Here is an 18,660-nt window from a genome sequence, read left to right on the forward strand (position 1 = left end):
CAGCATTGAAGGAGCAGCCCAGGGTTATGTCATCAGAAAACTGAGGTCTGGGAGGTGCAGTGTGCTGTGTCTCCCCTCACTGTTAAGGTCACTCTTTGAAAGAAAGGGCCTGGTCTGGCTTCTGCACTCACCCAGGGACTGAGAAGGAGGGAGGGAAGAGCGATGCCCTTGGCCACCCCTGCAGGGACTGTCTGCTCCTGCCTGCCCTGTCTGCTACGGCAGCCCTAAAGCCACGGTCATCAGCTTATACCATGCTCTGTGGTGAGATGAGGCCATATTTGGGGCAAAGGATCTGCACTGCTAGGCTGTCTGAGAATGGTACACTTTGAAGGGTGAGGAGGCTGAGAAGCCCTAGAGAGATCCAGCAGGACTGGACAGTTGGTGCAGAGGGTACCCTGGCCCTCCCACTTATGAGTGTCCAGGTGAACCATTCTGAAGGGCAGGCGTTTGCTGGTCAGAGGCTCCTGTGTGGAGCCATCCAACTCACCCAGAGCTCCAGTAGCCCTCAGGAGGCGGGGTTTGCATTTATACCCTGAGTCTGTCTCAGCCAGGAGGGAGAACTGACTGGGAGGCGAGGGAGTGCTGTTGGGAGCTCCAGCGTTGAGGCCGACAAGAGCCTCGTATGCCTCAGCAGAGTCCATCTCACACCATCCATTTCCATGTGCCACCCACACACCACGCTTGAACAAAAAGTCCGATGCTGGAGGACCTCATCTTGCTGACACAGTAGCTCCAAACAGCACCCTTCCACAGGCAGGCAGCCCCTGACAGCACCCTGAGTCTGGCCATACGTGCCCTCCTCTGGATGGCTGGACCTTGTCCCATGACTAGTCCCCGCTGTCCATGCTTCTCCCAGTGCTCTCTGTTCAAGGGGCAGTCCTCCCCCCATCCCATGCTCTGCCCGCTCACCTCTGTCTCCATGCCTGGCTCTCCTACTCTTCTCACTCTCCCTCTTTCCTCCTCTGTGTCTTCCTTCTCCTGTAGGAGCCTCAAACCACCGTTATCCATAACCCTGTGGACGGGATTAAGGTACTGCCACCTCTTTACTTGTGCCCTGTGAGCTCTGGCCTGGGAGGAGGCACACCTCAGCCTGCCTGGCACTGGCCTCCCATCCCTCAAGCCCTAAGCATGCCCCGGATGCAGGCAAGGGCTGGGTGCTAAGCAAAGTCCAGGAGCTGTGGAGAGGCATGTGAACAGGCAGCCTCTGATCAGGAATGGCTGCAGGATCATGCATTAGGCTCAGAGCTGAGACCAGGTGGCTGCTGCCCACAGGGAGCCTGGGTGCCTTAGTGCCAAGTGCCCAACCACAATGTAATGACGTCCACAGTTCCAGCTGCTGCTCATTAGCATGGGGTCCCCATAAGTGCAAGACTGGGTTCTGCTCTCTGTGCCTCCCTTATCCTGCCTCTCTGGCCACTGCTATGTTGGCCAGGTTTACTAGAAGAGGGGCTCAGCCTGGAGAGCCTCCCATGCTCAGTGCTATTGAGAGAATGCCAGGAAGAGCTGGTTGGACCACTGGCCATGCTCACAAGGCTATCCCTGCCCCACTCTCCCACCTGGTGTCCTCAAACAGCCTCTTCTCTTCTCTAGCACATGCTCTACTCATCAGCTCATCACATCATCATCCTCCCTGGGGGAGGGAAAAGAAGGTAGTAAGGTGGAGCCATACAGGCCGCTCCTCCTGTGCCCAGGCCTACCCTCCAGCATGCCAGGCCAGGGCACCTCCCGGGTACACCCCTACATTTTCAGTCAGAAAACATTTAACTGGGCCAGTCCCCCTTCTTCTAAGGCTGCCAGGAAGACTGTCAGGGGTGTGAGAGAGGTAACAGCACAGGGCCTGCCCAATCCCAGAACCAATGTGTGTTTGAGGTGGAGGTTTCTCTTGTGGAAGAGCCATCAGGCAGCCTCGACGGGTTATACAGAAACCCCAGCACACACACTTGTGACTGGGGCCAGCTGTATGTCCGTTTGGGTGGGAGGGGGCTGGGGTACCTTTAGGTACTCTTGGAAAGGATGTTGGTTCTCAGGAGGGGAGTGGATCTCCCCAGACACTTGGGGGCAAGTGGATAAACCTGAATTCTCATCTGAAGTCAGTAAACCATCAGAGCAGGTCCTAGGATGCTCTCAGGGTCAACAGAATCATCTAGTCTGGCAACCCGCAACTAGAGAGACAACATCTAGGTGCAGCCACTCTCTGTCCCCCAGAGAAGGTCCTAAGACCAGCTTCTTGGCCCTGAGCACCCTCTTATCCAGCTGGTCCAGTGTCCTGGGGCATCTTTTCTGTTTCTTGTTTGAGGTCTTGAGAAATCCTGTCTTGTTAGAGTCTCTCCTCCTTGCCTGTAGGGCGTGTGGATGAAGTGGGGTCTGCAGTTGGGGTAAGGTCCACTTGTGGGTGGCCACTGGCTTAGTGTCCAGGGGCAGGGCTGTTGGCTCACACACACACCCCAGATGCTGTAAGAACTTTCCAAGTGACCAGTGGCCAGAAGCTACCACTTCTTCCCCTTTGTGGTTGGATGCAGTGTCCAGAGCTTGAGTCAGACATGAGAAGGTCTCCACAGCCCCTGGGTGGCCCGTGGTCCTTGTCACTCAGCTCTGTGGCCTGGACTGGGCAGAGACTCACCCAGGAGCTCTGGCCATCCTGCTGGGGTTGCCCTGCTTCCCACAAGCCCTGCGTGTTGTCTCTAGCTGAGTTCTGTGGCTCTCACTGCTCCCCTGTGTTTCCTCAGGAGTCCACGGACAGCACCAACACCACCATAGAGGATGAAGACACAAAAGGTACTCTCCCCGTCTTCTACCACCTTGTGAAGTGGTGAGGGCCAGGCTTCCAAGGGGGTATGCATATGGGTGTCCCTGGGAAGGGACTCTGCCCCAGGTGCACCCAGCAGGACGGGGCATCTGCTAAGGAAAAGATTGCATCAGCTCACCATCGGGGAACCAGGCTTGTCTGACTTTCCACCACAGCCATGGGAGGCCAGGACAAATGACCAGGGGAGGCCAGGGCAGATGGCCGGTGGAAGTTGGGGCCAACAGCCAGGGGAGGTCAGGGCAGGGTGGCTGGGGGTTCCAGGCCAGGTAGCCAGGGGAGCTTAGGTCAGGTGGCTGAAGGAGGCCAAGTTGGCTCTGGGCAGCTCTCTGACCTTTGTGAGACTTTGGTGCATATGGTTCTCATTTGCTCTAAGCTTATCTTCTTCTCTTAAAGCATTTTAGGCTTTTAGCTCTGCTGTAACCAAGTTAACCAATGGACGGGCAGTATTTTGGGGAGAGAGAGATTCAGGGGGCAGAAGGACATTCTCTACTGTGTTTGATAGGCCAGTGGAGCCTTCCGTCCTCAACGGCCCAGCCAGTTGTGAGAGAATTGTGGCTTCACAGTCTAATGTATATTGCACCCCAGCTCCTAACCTGTGTCCCTAGCACTGAGCCAGGCAAGTGCCCCTCAAAACATCCAGGAAAAACTGGCCTCTGTATGTTTGCCCAGATCCCCACGTTATCACTGAAGTGTTTCCCTTGCTCCTCATGGCCACGGCATGGGGTCTGATCTGGGGAAGCATACCAGCCCTGGCCCATGTTCACCTTTTAGTCTTCCATCTCATGCCCTGGCAGGGCCAAAGCAAGTAGACAGCTTCCCGAGAGGGCCCTTTGAGCCAGAAGGGCAGTGAGGCCTCTAGTCCTAAGGCGCAGGCAGCAGTGCAACAGGCTTGAGACTGCCTGTGGTTTGAGGCTGGGCCAGAACAAACAGATTTATCTATGATCCCAGTGCCTCTTCCTATAGGCAGAGAAGAGGCGCTCAGTTTCTCCACCTGGACCTCTCAGGCCAATGGGAGGACATGGGGAGGGTGAGGCTGGCTGGGTGCTTTGCTTAACCTTCCAAGCTGACCTGATGTGACCCTGATGGGCTGTGGCCACAAGCAGCCAGGGCCTGTCTGTTTTGGCAAGTAAAGATTGTACTCTTCTCTGCTGTCCCTTCCCACAGCCCATAGCCACTCCTGCATTCCTGCTTTGCACCTTGCACACTGCCTGGTGGTGCTGAGCACCTGAGAGAGAAAGGGCTTTTACAGTGTGGTTCCCCAGGTTCTGGGCCCAGGACTGTGGCAGTGAAGGTAGGGCATGTTCATCTGCAGCACCTAGTCCGCTGCTCCTCCCCTGAGTGTGTTCCCTCTGCCTCCTGCTCACCCTGACTTTTCCACCTCTTGACTCCTCCCCCTGAATGTTTCCTCCAGCTCATGCTCACCTTCTGTGTCTTCCATCCCAGTCCCAAGGATCTCTGCCATCCTGAATTCCATAAGGAGGGACTCGGGGCCCCTGAAAGCCAAGGGGTCCCTGCCCTGCCTGTCTCCTATTCTCCTAGGCCCCCTGCTCACCCCGTGTAAGTAGCCATTCCCAGCCTGCTGTTCTGCTCCAGGGGCTTTACTGCAAATGGGCTTATGGTGGAGTGGCTTCCCTGCTCTGCTGCATGGTCTTGGCTCCCATTAGGTAGGTCAGCTGCCTGGGATCAGGCTGAGCTGTGCAGACATCCTGTGCTAGCTCTTGGTTGTGTGTATGGAGCACCTCAGCTTCTTTTCAGGGGCTAGCCCCTTATGCTAGTCATTCCCAAACTGCTTGACTCAGTCTCTTAGCCTCTCCTTTTCAGGCCATGCTCCCAGAGGGTCCATCTGTAGCCAGAAGCAAATAAGTACCCTCCTGGTGTCCTTTGGGTGCTCTGGGGGCGTAATCTGTAGGGAGTTAGCACTGCTACGCCAAAGTTCCATCTCTCTGTGGTCCTAGTCCACTAGAAGCTTTGAAGGAGAGTGATGAGCAGTCTCCTCCCGTGTACTTTATAACCTCAGAAACCTCAAAGGATCAGCTATGAGTTGGTTCCAACTGCACAGCAGTGACTTTGGCTTCAACTTCTGGCCCCCTTTATCAGGGCAGTCTTCTACCCTTCTCCATGTTCCTTGGAGAAGCACGGTATCCTTCTCCAAGAACTGTCAAGAGAAGACCCTGGATGAGATCATTGACTGTGGCAATGAGAACGGTGAGGTTGGCTCAGGATAGGGCAAGGTCAGAGCTGTTGTTTATAAGGTCTCTATGAACAGTAGTTGACTCGATGTAACAACAAATAACAACCATCAGGGCAGCCAGAGGGACTCATAAGTGCTACCCTTGGGCTCCATCCAAGGGTCTGGTCTGGGCAGTTCTGGGGCTGTAGGTGCCCTCCACCATGAGATCTTCCATCTGAGTGAACTCTCCACACCACCACTGGATGCAGAGGAAGGTGCTCAGGGCCTAGGGGCTCACAGCCACAGAGACAGAATAAAAATATTTCCATGTTAATGGTTGGATTAATTAAGGGTGTGCCTTGAAGACACTGTCTACCTGGGGCTGGGACTAATCACCCTTAGTCACAGTCAGTCCCCTGTTCACTCACCTCCTGGCCCATCTACAAGCCATTTCCAGGTCTGATTGTGTGCAGGAGTGTTCTCTGTCCCTGTGGACCAGGTGGCCACCTCACAAACAGGTGTAACCCCTTGGGGTTCCCCTTCTTTTCTCCCCTGTTCATCCGCTACCCTGTGTCTGTATCTCCTACAACCACTCCATTATCCTGTGCTTCTCCCAATTCCTAGTCTCATCCTCTCCACCCCACATCTACTTACTTTCTCTATCCTCTCCTTCACTCACCCACAAATTCCACACCCTCTCATATTCTCCCAAACCCTGCCCACAAATGTCATCACGGCCCCTCCCATCCACATAGCCTCCAGAGTCCCCCACTCCATGAACTTCTCCATCCTCTTGCCTTCTTTCTCCACAGCCCTTGCATCCTCCAAATGTCCCCACAAATATCTCCCTCTCTATTTTCTTCCCTTTCCCTTCATTTCTCCATGTGTTTATCCTTCCCTTCTGTACCTCATCCTCACACCTCCATGTATCCACCCATCCTTCATGTAGTACCCATTCTTGGGGCTCAGCAGCCACAGACCTCCCCACTTGCTGTACCTACATGCCCCATGCACACTGTCTGCATGCTCGCTCCACTCCAAGCCCCAGCACCTCTGACATCCTGAGTTCAGTGAGGAATGGGCCCCCACCCTTCCCTTTGCTGACTCTCCTAGGCCCCTTGCCTGCCCTGCTGGGAGCTTTCCATGTCTACACTGTCTATGGCCAGGTATACTGGCTTAGATGCAGTGGGTAGGAGACTGGAGGACATAGGGATGGCTCTTTTGCTGTATCATGGTGTATTAGGTTGAACCATATGAAAGTGCCATTTTGTCTCAGAAAACAAAAAATTATAGTGATATAGGGATATGTGTGTGGGTTTGTGTGTATGAGTGTGTATTTATCACTTATGTAAGAAGAGATAACTCAAAAAGTATGAATTTCCAGCTAAGCCCCCAGCAGCTGGCACTGTGCAGCCCGTATTCCCTCAGATGAAGAGCATGACTGTGAAGCTGAGAGTAGCCCTGCCCTGCAGCTGCCTAGTGCTATGAGCCAGTGTTGGCCCTTGGGCTCCATACCTGTGAGGCACAGCTCAGGCTCCAGAGGACACCCGCTTAGGTTAGGGTGCTCGTCTCCTGGATCTGAGAAGGTGGGGCCCCACTTGGATAGCTGGGAGCCAGCACATAATGGCAGTGCCCCTGGAGGCCACAGATAGGCTGACCTCCCAGGTGGGAGGGGCAAGCAGGTGCCTGGACACTGCAGGCACCACCAGCATATCGCTTACAGGGATGGATGACATCTCAGTGCTGCATCCCCCATCCTGCCCCCACTGTTGGGTGTGGAAGTATGCTCAAGGCTGAGAGGCAGTGTGGAAATCCTCCCTGAGAAGAGACTGCTAGGCACAGGGGAGCTGGATGCTAGGGCACAGGGGCCTGAAATGGCCAGGCAGTGGCTGGGTGAGTACACAAGACCTCAGGGTGGAGACTGAGCTAGGACTGGCTGAGGTAACAGGCAGGAGTGAGAGAAGAGAGAGCTTCCTGAATCACTGGGGGAGAAAACAGCTGGGGACATAATAGACAGGTGTTGGAGGTCCTGGTGTTGGGTTAGCTGAGGGGCTTGGGACTGGGAGTGGAGGGGTGGGATGCAGCCAGGGGACAGTAAGGCTGTGGGGCCAGCTGAGCCTCTGGAGGTGTAAGGAAATCGTCCTGTCCAGTTTTAAAATGCCTCCTGACCTTTCAGTCAGGGCCATCCAGCCCATCAGCACAGGCCAAGTGCACAAGTCATTTACTGGAGGTGCTCCAGGGGGCAGCCTGGTGTGGCCAGCCAGGGCTACTCCACAGGGCCACCCTGAGCTTGGCTGGAGCGAGAATACTGAGAGACTTGCAGGGGCTCTTCAGTGTGGCCATCCCTGAGGTGCTATAGGCTGCTGAGTAGTGCTGGGGTGGTGTTGGGAGAATGGTCCGTAGAGGGTAGGGCAGCCTCCACTGCCTGAGTCCTTGCTCCTGGTTAGCCCTCTACTGCCCTGGACCCCAGATCCTTGAGTACTGAAGGGCTAGGGTACAGTGACAGGCTGGGGTGGGCAGGGTGTGTGTGTGTCTAGTTGTGCCTCACACTGGCTGAGCTTGGAGTCTGCAGATACATCCACCCAGGGGACAGCACACAGGTGGGCATTCTGGAGCGGTTCAGCTGGATAGGCCTGCCTCTCTGGAAGCCTGTGGAAGCCTGGCTAAGACCTACCTTAGTTTGTAATCAAAGCAAGTACTCCAGGCTCCTGGACAGCTAGGTCCTCAGCTAGGTCGCTCTGCTGCCAGCCCCATCTGCTCTAGAAAGTCCTGGATTGTGTTCAGTGTAAACTGATCCCTCAAAACTGCCATGCCTAGGGCAGGCCATTTGCGACCTCCAGGGGACTCAGGAATTTAGCCCTGGCTGGCACCAAGGCAGGGATTCCAGGAGGAGCTAGCCAGACAGGACCTGTGCCGGCCTCCCCTGGACCACTTGCCTATGGAAAGGAACCTGGACCATGTGCACCCCCGTCTCACAGTGCTGCTCCCAGGGGCTGCACGTGGTGGACATGTCCAGGTTGGTTTAAGTTTTGTGGATTTTCTAGGCTTTCTTGCTTGTTTAGTTCCTCACCTTTGTGTGGGCCAGCTGGTCCTCAGCTATCTGGTTCTGCAGGACCGTCTTCGTAGCCAGGAACCCCTCCATATGCACTGCCCACCTCTGGCCTTCTCCCTTTCTCTGTCCCTCTTGTATCTTGTGCTTCTCCAGGCCCAGAACACTGACATGTCCATGTGCTACTCAGGAGACAAGGACTCAAATCTGAGGACAGCTCAAAGCAGGGCAGCCTTGAGATTGAGTCGTGCTGAGTCTGGGCAGTAGGGGTTCTGTGGTGAGCAGGCAGCATCCAGACCCAGGCCCCATTCTCAGGGAACTGGCTTGTGAAGGAATTCAGCTCCTCATCTGTAGTACAGACATAGTAAAACACTTCAAGCACATTTCCCAGACTTCAGGTATGCTTATCATCTTTAGGACTGAGATATAAGTGCAGAACTCCTCTTCTGTTGCTTACTTAGTGTATTTTGTTTGCACCTACTCGCATTTTTTTCTATTAAAAATAATTTGAGATAGAATTCACATCCCTTAGGTCACACTTTTAAGGGATACAATTCCTTGCTTCTTAGTGCAGCTAATATATAACAAGTATGTAATTCCAAAACAATTTCCCATACCTGATAACAGTCAGTCCCTACTCTAAATTCTCTAAAAACTTTTAGTCTGCTTTTTGTCCTTATGGAATTCACTATTTAATATAGATGGAATCAGACTCTGTGTGGTATTTTGTGACATACTTCTTTCCTCTGCTTCCAAGGGTCCATCCATCTTAGAGGTTATGTCAGGACTTCTTTACTCTTTTTTTTTTAAATTATTATTAAATTTTATTAGTTTTAGTGAACATTTACAGAGATTTTGGGTTTTCATTCATTCATTGTTTCACTGTTCTCTACCTTCCTCCCCAGTTCGTTCTTCTTCCCCCCTGAATGTCTGTTTTAATTGTCAAATTGCCTCAGTGCTTGTCAAAGCCAGTTCTGATTAATCTCCTTTGTCAGTATGTCCTTTGCCATTCCCTATCTCTCCTCCCTGAGAAAGATTTCACCCTGATTCATAAGGAAAAGGGGATGGCGTATTCTCTTAGCTACTTCCTGCTGAAAAGGGACACTGTGGGTTTCAGGGTGAAGATCTTCTCTCACTACTCTAAAGGGCCCCTTTGGCAGTAGGAAACACATAGACTATTATGGAGATTGATTTTGGAATTTAGATTCACTGTTATCAATTGTGTTTAGCCGTACATGTTCATATCCTTGAAAATGTATCATGGAAGTGTTACAGCCTAGAAGATACAAATTTAACTAACAAGTTAAAAGTACATGAGTCAAAAATTAAAAAGCAATAATATTCCGAGTAGAGGTTCTAATAGTGGCACAAATCAAGTTACAGAGGGAAGGTAGTTCTTACAATAAAAGACCTATAGACTAGCACTTTGTCTATTATAGTGTAGAGGTTAGGAACCATAAGATGTAGAGGCTCAGCTAAGTCATTTATGGTTCTTAAGTCCTGGAGCAAATTCCATCTACCACTGGGTTGTTTTACAAATCGGAAGTTCGCATGCAAGGTAGAGGTGAAGTAAGGAACTGCTTATGAGGTTTTCTGTCCATTCCAACAACTAAGAAATAGTGAGAAGAGTTGGGACCTCAGAAGGCTTTTAGGACCAATTAGTAGGCTCTGTGTCCAGGAGAAAATGAAGGACTGAGAAAATGAAGGAGAAATGGCAGGACTGACAGGCCCTAGCTCCCAGCTGGAAACAAAAGAGGATGCTTCAACGATTTAAACCCTCCCAGAAGAGCTGTGGGTGAGCATTAACATTACTGGTAAGTATATTCATTTTCTCCTGGACACAGAGGACTTCTTTACTCTTTATGGTCAAATAGTATTCTATTGTAGTGATACACTGCATTTTGTTTATCCATTTATCAGCTGATGGACAGATAGTCTGGTGCTACTTTTGTGGCAACTGTGAATTAAACAGCTGTGAACAGGCTTCTGTGAGGACACAGATTTTCAGTTCTTTTGAGTATATACTTTGGAGGGGCCTCTAATGGCATAATCTGTACCAGTGGCTTTGTGAGAAAAGGGTGGGCAGTCTCCTCCCCTGTGATTTAGCCTCCAGAAACCCACTAGAGGGCCTGTTGTAAGTTAGGATCAGCTCCATAGCAATCCGAAAGAATGTAATCTCTTGTGACCCTTGAGAGTACAGTCCCTGATAACTCTACATTTAACTAGCTAAACAACTACCAGACTGTTTCCAAGGTGGCTGTGCCACCAAAACACTTGATAATGCTTATGTGAAACCTATAGTTGGACCAGGAAGCAGTCCTCAGAATAGAGCAGGGAAACACTGTATGGTACAAAATCAGGAAAGGAGCGTGTCATGGATGCATCTTGACCCCGTACCTTTTCAATCGATAAACAGAACAAATCGTTCGGGAAGTAGGGCTTTATGAGCAGGAGTGTGGCATCAAGGTTGAAGGAAGACTCATCAAAAACCACAATAAGACGATGACACAACCTTGCTTGCTGAAATTGAAGAATACCTGTAGCACTAGCTGCAGAATATCAAGGACTATAGGCTTCAATATGGATGAAGTTCAGTATCAAGAAGACAAAGATTCTCACCACTGAGCCAACTGGCAGCACCATGATAGATGGAGGAGATTGGAGTTGTTAATAATTACAGCTTGCTCAGCTCCATAATCAACACTCTTGGCATTAGCAGTCAGGAAATCAAAAGACGAATTGCACTGGGGACCTCTCCAGAGTATTGAAAATGATGTTGGTCTAGATGCTAAGATGCATCTAATCCAGGCCATGGTCTTTGCAATTACTTGTTATGCTTCAGAGAGCTAGAAATAACTAAGGATGACAGAAAAAAAATTGATGCCCTTGAGTTGAGGTGCTGGAGAAGAGACTAGAACATACCATGAACTGCCAAGAAAACAAATATGTCTGTCTTGAAGAGGATGAAACCAAGTTTCTCCTTGGAGGCTAGGATTTTGAAGCTCCATTTCACATTTTTTGGGCATGTGGGCAGGAGAGACCAGTCCTTGGAGAAGGATATTATACTCCGAAGGGTGGAAGGACAGCACAGGAAAGGAATACTCCTGATGAGATGGATAGATACAGTAACTAGGATAATGAGGGTAGGTGTGTCAGTATCAATGGCACTGGCTCAAGACAGGGCAGGGTCCAAAACTGTGATAGCTGTTACAGCTATTATAGCTGACATATGTTCGCTGTAAGTCACAAGCAGCTTGATGGCACATAACAACAACTACTTTTCTATCACTCCTGAATTTAAGACAATCTCAGGTCTAGAGTTGATGGACTGAACACTAATAACTGAAGACCAGATACATTGTAGAATGCCATCAGGAATGCCAAGCATGAAGTGGAAAAAAATGATCATAAAAATGTCATTAAAAAAGATAGGAAATAAATGCACAGTAAGGGGTCCATTCAACATTGTAATTAAGTAACACCACCAATCAATGTAATGAAAGAAGAAGTTTAAACTGCACTGAGGCACTGCTAAAAAAGAAGGTTCCCAAAACTGGTGAGATATCAATTGATTATGTTTCAATAAACAGATGCAGCCCTGGATGTATATATGCTTATTAGTCTGTGCCTGGATATTTGGAAGACAGTTGTTGCTGTTGTTGATTGCCGTTGCACAACTCATAGTGACCCCATGAACAAAAGGCCTGAAGCCTTTCCACAACCATTGCCATTTATCAAAATACACAGTTTCCAAAGGCATGCTGTTTAGGAAGTTTATGCCACACCTGCTTCCAAACCTGTCTTAAACTGGGAGCTCCACCAAACACTGTCCACCATGGGTGACCGTTACAGTATTTAACACCCCAATGGCACAAGGTTCAGCATCACAGCAACCCCGGGTTACCACAGTACAGCATATTGACAGAAGAGAGCTGTACCACATAGAAGAATGTTCCTCCAAAATATAATAACCACCTTTTAAATACAAAGGCCCTCCCCGAGGTCTTGTTGACTCTAAACATGAGGCTTAAATAAAAACAAACAATATAGTATGCTTTTGTTGTTTTGTGCCATTGAGTCACCTGCAACGTATAGCAACCCTATGTACAGCAGCTCTGAACCTTTCCCTCTTCTGAGACAATCTCACTAATTCTGACACACCAACACTCATTACCCCAGATACCGTATCAGTCCACCACATACAGGATCTTCCTCTCCTGCACTGTCCCTCCACCCTTCCAATCATGATGTCCTTCTCTAAGGGCCAGTCTTGCATGGCCACATGCCCAAGTATGTGAAATGGAGCTTCAAAATCCTAGCCTCCAAGTAGAGACTTGGTTTCACCCTCTCTAAGACAGATCTATTTGTTTTTTTGGCAGTCCATGGTATGTTTAAGACTCTTCTCCAGCACCATAACTCAAAGGCATTGACTCTTCTTCTGTCATCCTTAGTCATTGTCAGCTCTCTGAAATATAACAAGTTATTGAGAAGACCATGGCCTGAATTAGTTACCTGGCCAATTTACTGGAAGATATCCATTTGTTTCCATTCCCAAAAAGGCGATCCACAAAAAACAAAACAAAACAAAAAACAACAAAAAAAAAAGGTGATCCATCAGAATGCAGAAATTATAGTATAGCATCACTAATATCATATGCAAGTAAAATTTTGCTAAAGATTATTTTAAAGTGACTTGAACCATACATTAACAAGGAACTGCCAGAAATTAAAGCTGGATTCAGAAGAGGCTGTGGTATAAAGGATATCATGGTTGATGTCAGGTAGATTGTGGCTGAAAGCAGAGAATACCAGAAAGATGTTTATTATTTTAATACAATGCAAAGGCATTTTACTGTGCGAATCACAAGTTATGGCTAACACTGAGAAGAATGGGATTCTCAGAACACTTAATTGTGCTCATGAGAAACCTAAACATAGACCAAGAGAAGCCATTGTCCAAACAGAACAAGGGACCCTGCATGATTTTAAAATTGGGAAACATCTTTGGTGCATCTTTCTTCATACCTATTAGTCCGTATGCTGAATAAATAAGTCAAGAAGCTAGACTGTATGAAGAATATGGCATTAGGATTTGAAGAATCCTACATCATGCAGATGACACACCCTTGCTTGCAGAAAGTGAAGATCAAAGATCAAAGGCTACCACCTGCAATATTGATCTCAACATATATAAAATGAAAATTCTTACCACTGCATCAACAGGTAGCATCATGTAGATTAAGAAAAGATTCACGTTGTCAACAACTTCATTTTACTTGGATCTACAATTGACACACAGGGTAATAACAGTCAAGAAATAAAAAGATGTGTTGCATTGGAGAAATCTGTTGTCAAGACCTTTCCAAAATGCTAACAAGCAATGATGTCAGTTTAAAGAAAAAGATGTGCCATATCCAAGCCATGATTTCTGCCCCCCCATGCATCTGAAATTTGGACAGCGAATAAGAATGACAATAATAACTGATGCCTCTGAACTGTGATGTTGGAGTAAAGAACTAATTATCCCATGGAATGCCAAAAGAACAAAGAGGTCTGTCTTGGAGGCTGTGTAACCAGGGTGCTCCTTAAAGTCAAGGATGGTGAAACTTTGTCTCATATACTTTGAGCATATTGTCAAAAGGGACCAGTCCTTGAAAGAAGACAACATACTGAGAAAGGGAAGGGAAGAAAGATGCTCAGCAAGATGGACTGACACAATGACTGTAATAATGGGCATATTAGAGAGCATGAGGATGGCACAGGATAGATCATAGTTCAGATCTATTATTCACAGGGTCACTATGAGTCATAATCAACTCAGTGGGATACATCAGCAACATTTAGTGTGAATGAAATATTATAAAGCAAAATGTCCATGAATGACTGTGTGAAGAACAAATGCATTTTTAAATGTTCTACCTTCTCTCAATTCTTTAAAAGGTGCTAAGAAATATAATGCTATTTAAAACAACCCCCAAAAAAAAGGTACAGGGAATAAAGGAAAGACCAAAATGAATGTTATAAGAGGCTCTGAAACATGCTCTTGAAAATAAATAGCTAAACTGGAAAGGAAGAAATAAAGTAAAAGCTGAGTCAAAGTTTTCGAAGAGTGGTTTGAGAAGACAAAGTTTCACAGTGAAATGTGCAAAGACCTAGAGTTAGAGACAAATGAAGGAAAAAACTTTTTAAAAGGATTATATCATTATGTATTATTCATATGACAACAGTCCAGAATAAGATGTGCATAACAAAACGGACTAGTGGGAGAGCGGGGAAGGAGAAAATTGAACAATGAACGATTTTTAAAAAATTTTTTTTATTACTCTTTAAAAAGCGAACGGGGGTAGGGTAGGGAAGAAAATGTGCAACAATGAATGAAAAAATCCAACTTTTCTGTAAACTTTTGTTAAAATCACAATCTTAAAAAAATTAAAAAAGAATACTAAAAGGGAAGAACACTCTCAGCATTTCTCAGGCTGAAACAACTGGAGAAAAATTCAAAACTCAGGTTTCAATACTGTAAGACATAGAGACAAATATTGAAAGAAAGCATCAAAAGAAGATAAAAGGAATATACAAAGTAACTATACTATAATCAGTGACTTTTAAAGAAAGAAATACAAACTGAAATTGAAAGGACTGGTGAAAAATGAGGCTCCAGAGTTGATAGAATATCAGGTAGGTATCAGATAGAATAGCAACAAATAGATGCAAATGTGGATTGTGCTTGCATGTCTATGCCAAGAAATTTGGAAGATGGCTACCTACTGATCCATTCCTAAGAAACATTATCCAATATAATGAGGAAATTATTGAAGAATATATGCAAATCAAATTAGCTGACAATAATTTAAAAAAAGTTGGAACTATGTATCTACAGGAGACTGCCAGAAATTCAAACCATTCCGAACTGGACCCAGAACAATGAATAATATTGCTGATACTGGCTCGATGGCACATAACAACAACAACAACAATTAAATGGATCTTGACAGAAAGCACAGAATAATTAAAAGATGATGACTTATGCAAAGGCATTTTAACTATATGGAATATAACAAATTAAGGATATTACTGTAGAATGGAAATTTTTTAAAAAATTAATTGCATCATTGTTCATCTATATTTGTACATGTACTTTGTTTTACACATTCAGATGTATTTTATATAATTACTATTGCTTCATGCCTATTATCACCCCATCTTTTCAAATGCTCATTAAACTTTTCCCCATTACTTTATCTCCCCTCCAACGACTAACTTTCTGCTTTCTTCTTTCCCTTTGTAACAGTTATACATATCTTACTCAGTTTTCCTCCTATTTTCACAAAAGTGCCCTTATTCAATATTGGTCCTTATGTGACCAAGGTAATTCACTCAGCATAATGCTCTCTAGTCTCTCCCAAGTTATAGTATTTTATGAAATCATTTCTCTTGAGTGCTGCATAGTATTCCATTGTGTAAATGTATCACACTTTCTCAATCCCTTCATTTGTTAATGGGCATTTGAGCTGCTTCCATTTTCTTGTTGCTGTGAACAACACTGCTATGCAAGTTGGTTGCAAATGTCCATTCAAGTCTCAGTTCTGATTTCCTGGAATATATTACCAGCAGTGGCATAATTGGGACATAATGGGATTTTTTTTTATTATACTAATTTACAAAATTCAAATACATTGTTTTCCAGAACAGATTCTTCCAATTTCCCTCACCCCCCACACACATCAAATTGTACAACCCAATGATTAATCCCCTCTCCCTCTGCACATCCTCATCCCTCTGCTTCCACCCTCCCATCTTCTTTGAATCCTTATACTCATTCTACAATAATGGTTTTATACAATATTTATCCTTGTGGGACTGAGTTATTTCACTCAGCATAATGCTCTCCAGTCCCTCCCAAGTTAGGTAATAATTTTAAAAATCATTGCTCCTGCATGCTGCATAGTATTCCATTGTGTGAATGTACCATAATTTCTCAATCCATTAATTTGTGGTTGGACATCTGGACTGTTTCCATGTTCTTGCAATAGTGAATAACACTGCTATGGGATTTTTTGTTCAGCATTTTGAGGAAACTCTATACCTCCTTCCATAGCAGGTGTACGATTTTACAATCCCACCAGCAGTGCATATCTGACTGGATAGCAGATTAGAGAGGGACAGCATAGCAGATTAGAGAGAGTTCCAATCTTTCCTCACCCTCTCCAACATTGTTTTGTTGAACTATTGCTGCTTGAGTGAGGTCATATCTCATTGAGGTTTTGATTTGCCTCTCTCTGATTACTAATGATTTTTAACATTTCCTCATGTGTTTCTTGGCCATCTAGTGTCCTCCTTTATGAAGAGTTCTTTTATGCCTTTTACTCATTTTGTTAATGTATTACTTTTTCTTATGGAGGCCCTGTTGTTGTTGTTCTGTGTCATCAAGTCACCTGTGACTCATAGTGACCCTATGTTCAATAGCTCTGATGCTTCCTTTCCTGAGCTAGTGTCATCGTCTCTGACATACTTAATCTCATTTCTCCAGTCACTGAGTCAATCAGTCCATCTCATCTGGAGTCTTCCTCTCTGCATTGTCCATATGTCAGATGGAGCTTCAAAATCCTTGCCTCCAGAGTGCAGTTCAGTTTCACCAACTCCAGGACAAATCTGTTTGTTCTCCTGGCAGTTCAATACTCTCCTCCAACACCACAGCAAAAAGAAATTGATTCTTCTGTCATCTTTAGTCATTGCCCAGCTCTTTCAAGTATAGCAAATAATTCTAAAGACCAGACCATGGCCTGTATCATGAGCACCTTAGTCTCCAGACTGACATAGTTGTTCTCCAGTCCTCAAAAGAGGTCCATAACAGCAGACTTTCCCAATGAAATCCATCTTTTGATTTTTTGACTGCCAGTGTGCCATGGGTGTTGACTGTGGAATCAAGCAAGCTGAAGTTGTTAAAAATCTCAGTCTCTTCATCATTTATTGAAGCTGCCAGTTGGCCTAGTGGTGAGAATCTTTGTCTTCTTGATGTTGAGCTTCAATCCATATTGACCTTCTTTAGCAAACACCTCATATCCTCCTCATTTTCATCAAGCAAGGTTGTGTCATTTGCATAACACAGATGAGTCTTCCTCCAATTCTAATTCTGATGCCACATTCTTCTTTATAAAGTCTAGCCTCCAGAATTATCTATTCAGCATATAGATTAAAAAGGTACAGAGATAGGATGCATCCCTGACACATACCTTTCTTAATCCTGAATCATGCAGTGTTCCCCTGCTCTGTTCTAACTACTGTTTCCTGGTCTAAGTACAAGTTTCAGATGAGCAGTCATGTGTTCTGGGGTCCTCATTCTTCTCAATGTTAGCTACAACTTCTTGTGATCCACACAGTCAAATGCCTTTGCATAGTTTATAAAACACAGATAAACATTTCTCTGATACTCTCTTGCTTTTGGCCAAGGTCGATCTGACATTGTCTGTGATGTCCCTAGTGCCAAGGCCTCTTCTAAACCCACCTTGCCAAATCAGTAGTTGTCCTCAGATTTCTTGGCATAACCTGGTAAGCGCATCCAGGCAGCATCTCTTTGCTGGAATGTCACTTCTGTCCAGGAGCCCTCATAAACTTTGTTTATGAGACTGTTACCTGAAATGCCATTGCCAAGTGTTTATTCCAGATCTGTGGGCCTTAGTTTTACTCTGCTAGAGAAAAGTTTTGATGCACACAGGGATTTAATTTTAAAAATGTTCCCTTCATAAATATTCTCTTTTCCCAATTATGCATTTTTGGCTAAGTTCACAAGCCTATTTATGCTGTAGACTAGGGTTTTTTCCATTTTCTTTCCATTTTGTCTCTTAATGATCTTTAGGATTTGTGGTTTTACCTCTAGGTCTCTGATCCACTTTAGTTCGTTATTGTGTATGGTGTGAGATATAGATCCTGTTTCAGTTTTCTGCAGGCAGATGTCCTGTTTTTGCCAGCACTATTTGTTAAAGAGGCTGTAGTTTCCTTATTTAATGGGTGGGGGTTTTTTTGGTTGTTTGTGGGTTTGTTTGTTTTTTTTCCTGGAGGACAACCACCTGGCCAACTGCTTGGAATGGATCCATATTTGTTCCCATTCCAAAACAGGTGACCCGACAGAATGTGGAAATTATCAAACAATATCATTAATAGCACATACAAGCAAGATCTTGCTGAAAATTATCCAAAACTGACTGTGTTATACCCCAAATCCAGTACCCCCCAGGTCACCAAGGAGCCAACACTGATGCAAGAGCAAGAGGGCATTTATTTCGGATTTTAATCCGGGCTGCGCATCAGACCACACCAATACAGCGGGCAAGATTGCGGCCCCGAGTCTGGGGCATTGAACCTATTTAAAAGGAAAAGCCCACAAAAAGAGGGTGTTACAGGATTGGCTGATTCAAAGGAAAAGAGTGGAAAAACAGGATGAGGAAAAAGGAACTACAGGAGCGTTGGGGACTTTTCAGCGGTCTTGTGCTTGGCTCCTGTTCGGGTGGGGGTTTTATGCCCACCCCCACCCCCACCCCCGCTTTTCAGTCTGTGATTTTCCCTGGAACTAGCTAGTGGCCTATACACTTTAAAATGGCATACAGGTTACAAAATGGAGTCTTTTTGGTCTCTCAT

The 18,660-nt window shown here is 46.1% G+C and overlaps 1 protein-coding gene across 7 annotated transcripts in view; it reads left to right on the forward strand.

Annotated features, from left to right (window-relative positions):
• The window catches only part of CAMK2B (calcium/calmodulin-dependent protein kinase II beta), a 241,961-nt gene that overhangs the window by 189,292 nt on the left and 34,009 nt on the right, over window positions 1–18,660 (forward strand). For 4 of the 7 annotated variants that reach the window (XM_006892147.1, XM_006892151.1, XM_006892148.1 and 1 more), the window contains 2 exons: window positions 985–1,029; window positions 2,727–2,775. The exons of 1 other annotated variant lie outside the window; for it this stretch is intronic. In XM_006892147.1, the coding sequence (XP_006892209.1) occupies window positions 985–1,029; window positions 2,727–2,775 (94 nt within the window). The remainder of the gene's footprint in view (window positions 1–984; window positions 1,030–2,726; window positions 2,776–18,660) is intronic. 2 more of the 7 variants (XM_006892153.1, XM_006892150.1) reach the window with 1 other exon arrangement.

This window comes from Elephantulus edwardii, unplaced genomic scaffold (genome assembly GCF_000299155.1).
Source record: "Elephantulus edwardii isolate Elephantulus edwardi_28Jun2011 unplaced genomic scaffold, EleEdw1.0 scaffold00111, whole genome shotgun sequence".
Taxonomy (NCBI): domain Eukaryota; kingdom Metazoa; phylum Chordata; class Mammalia; order Macroscelidea; family Macroscelididae; genus Elephantulus; species Elephantulus edwardii.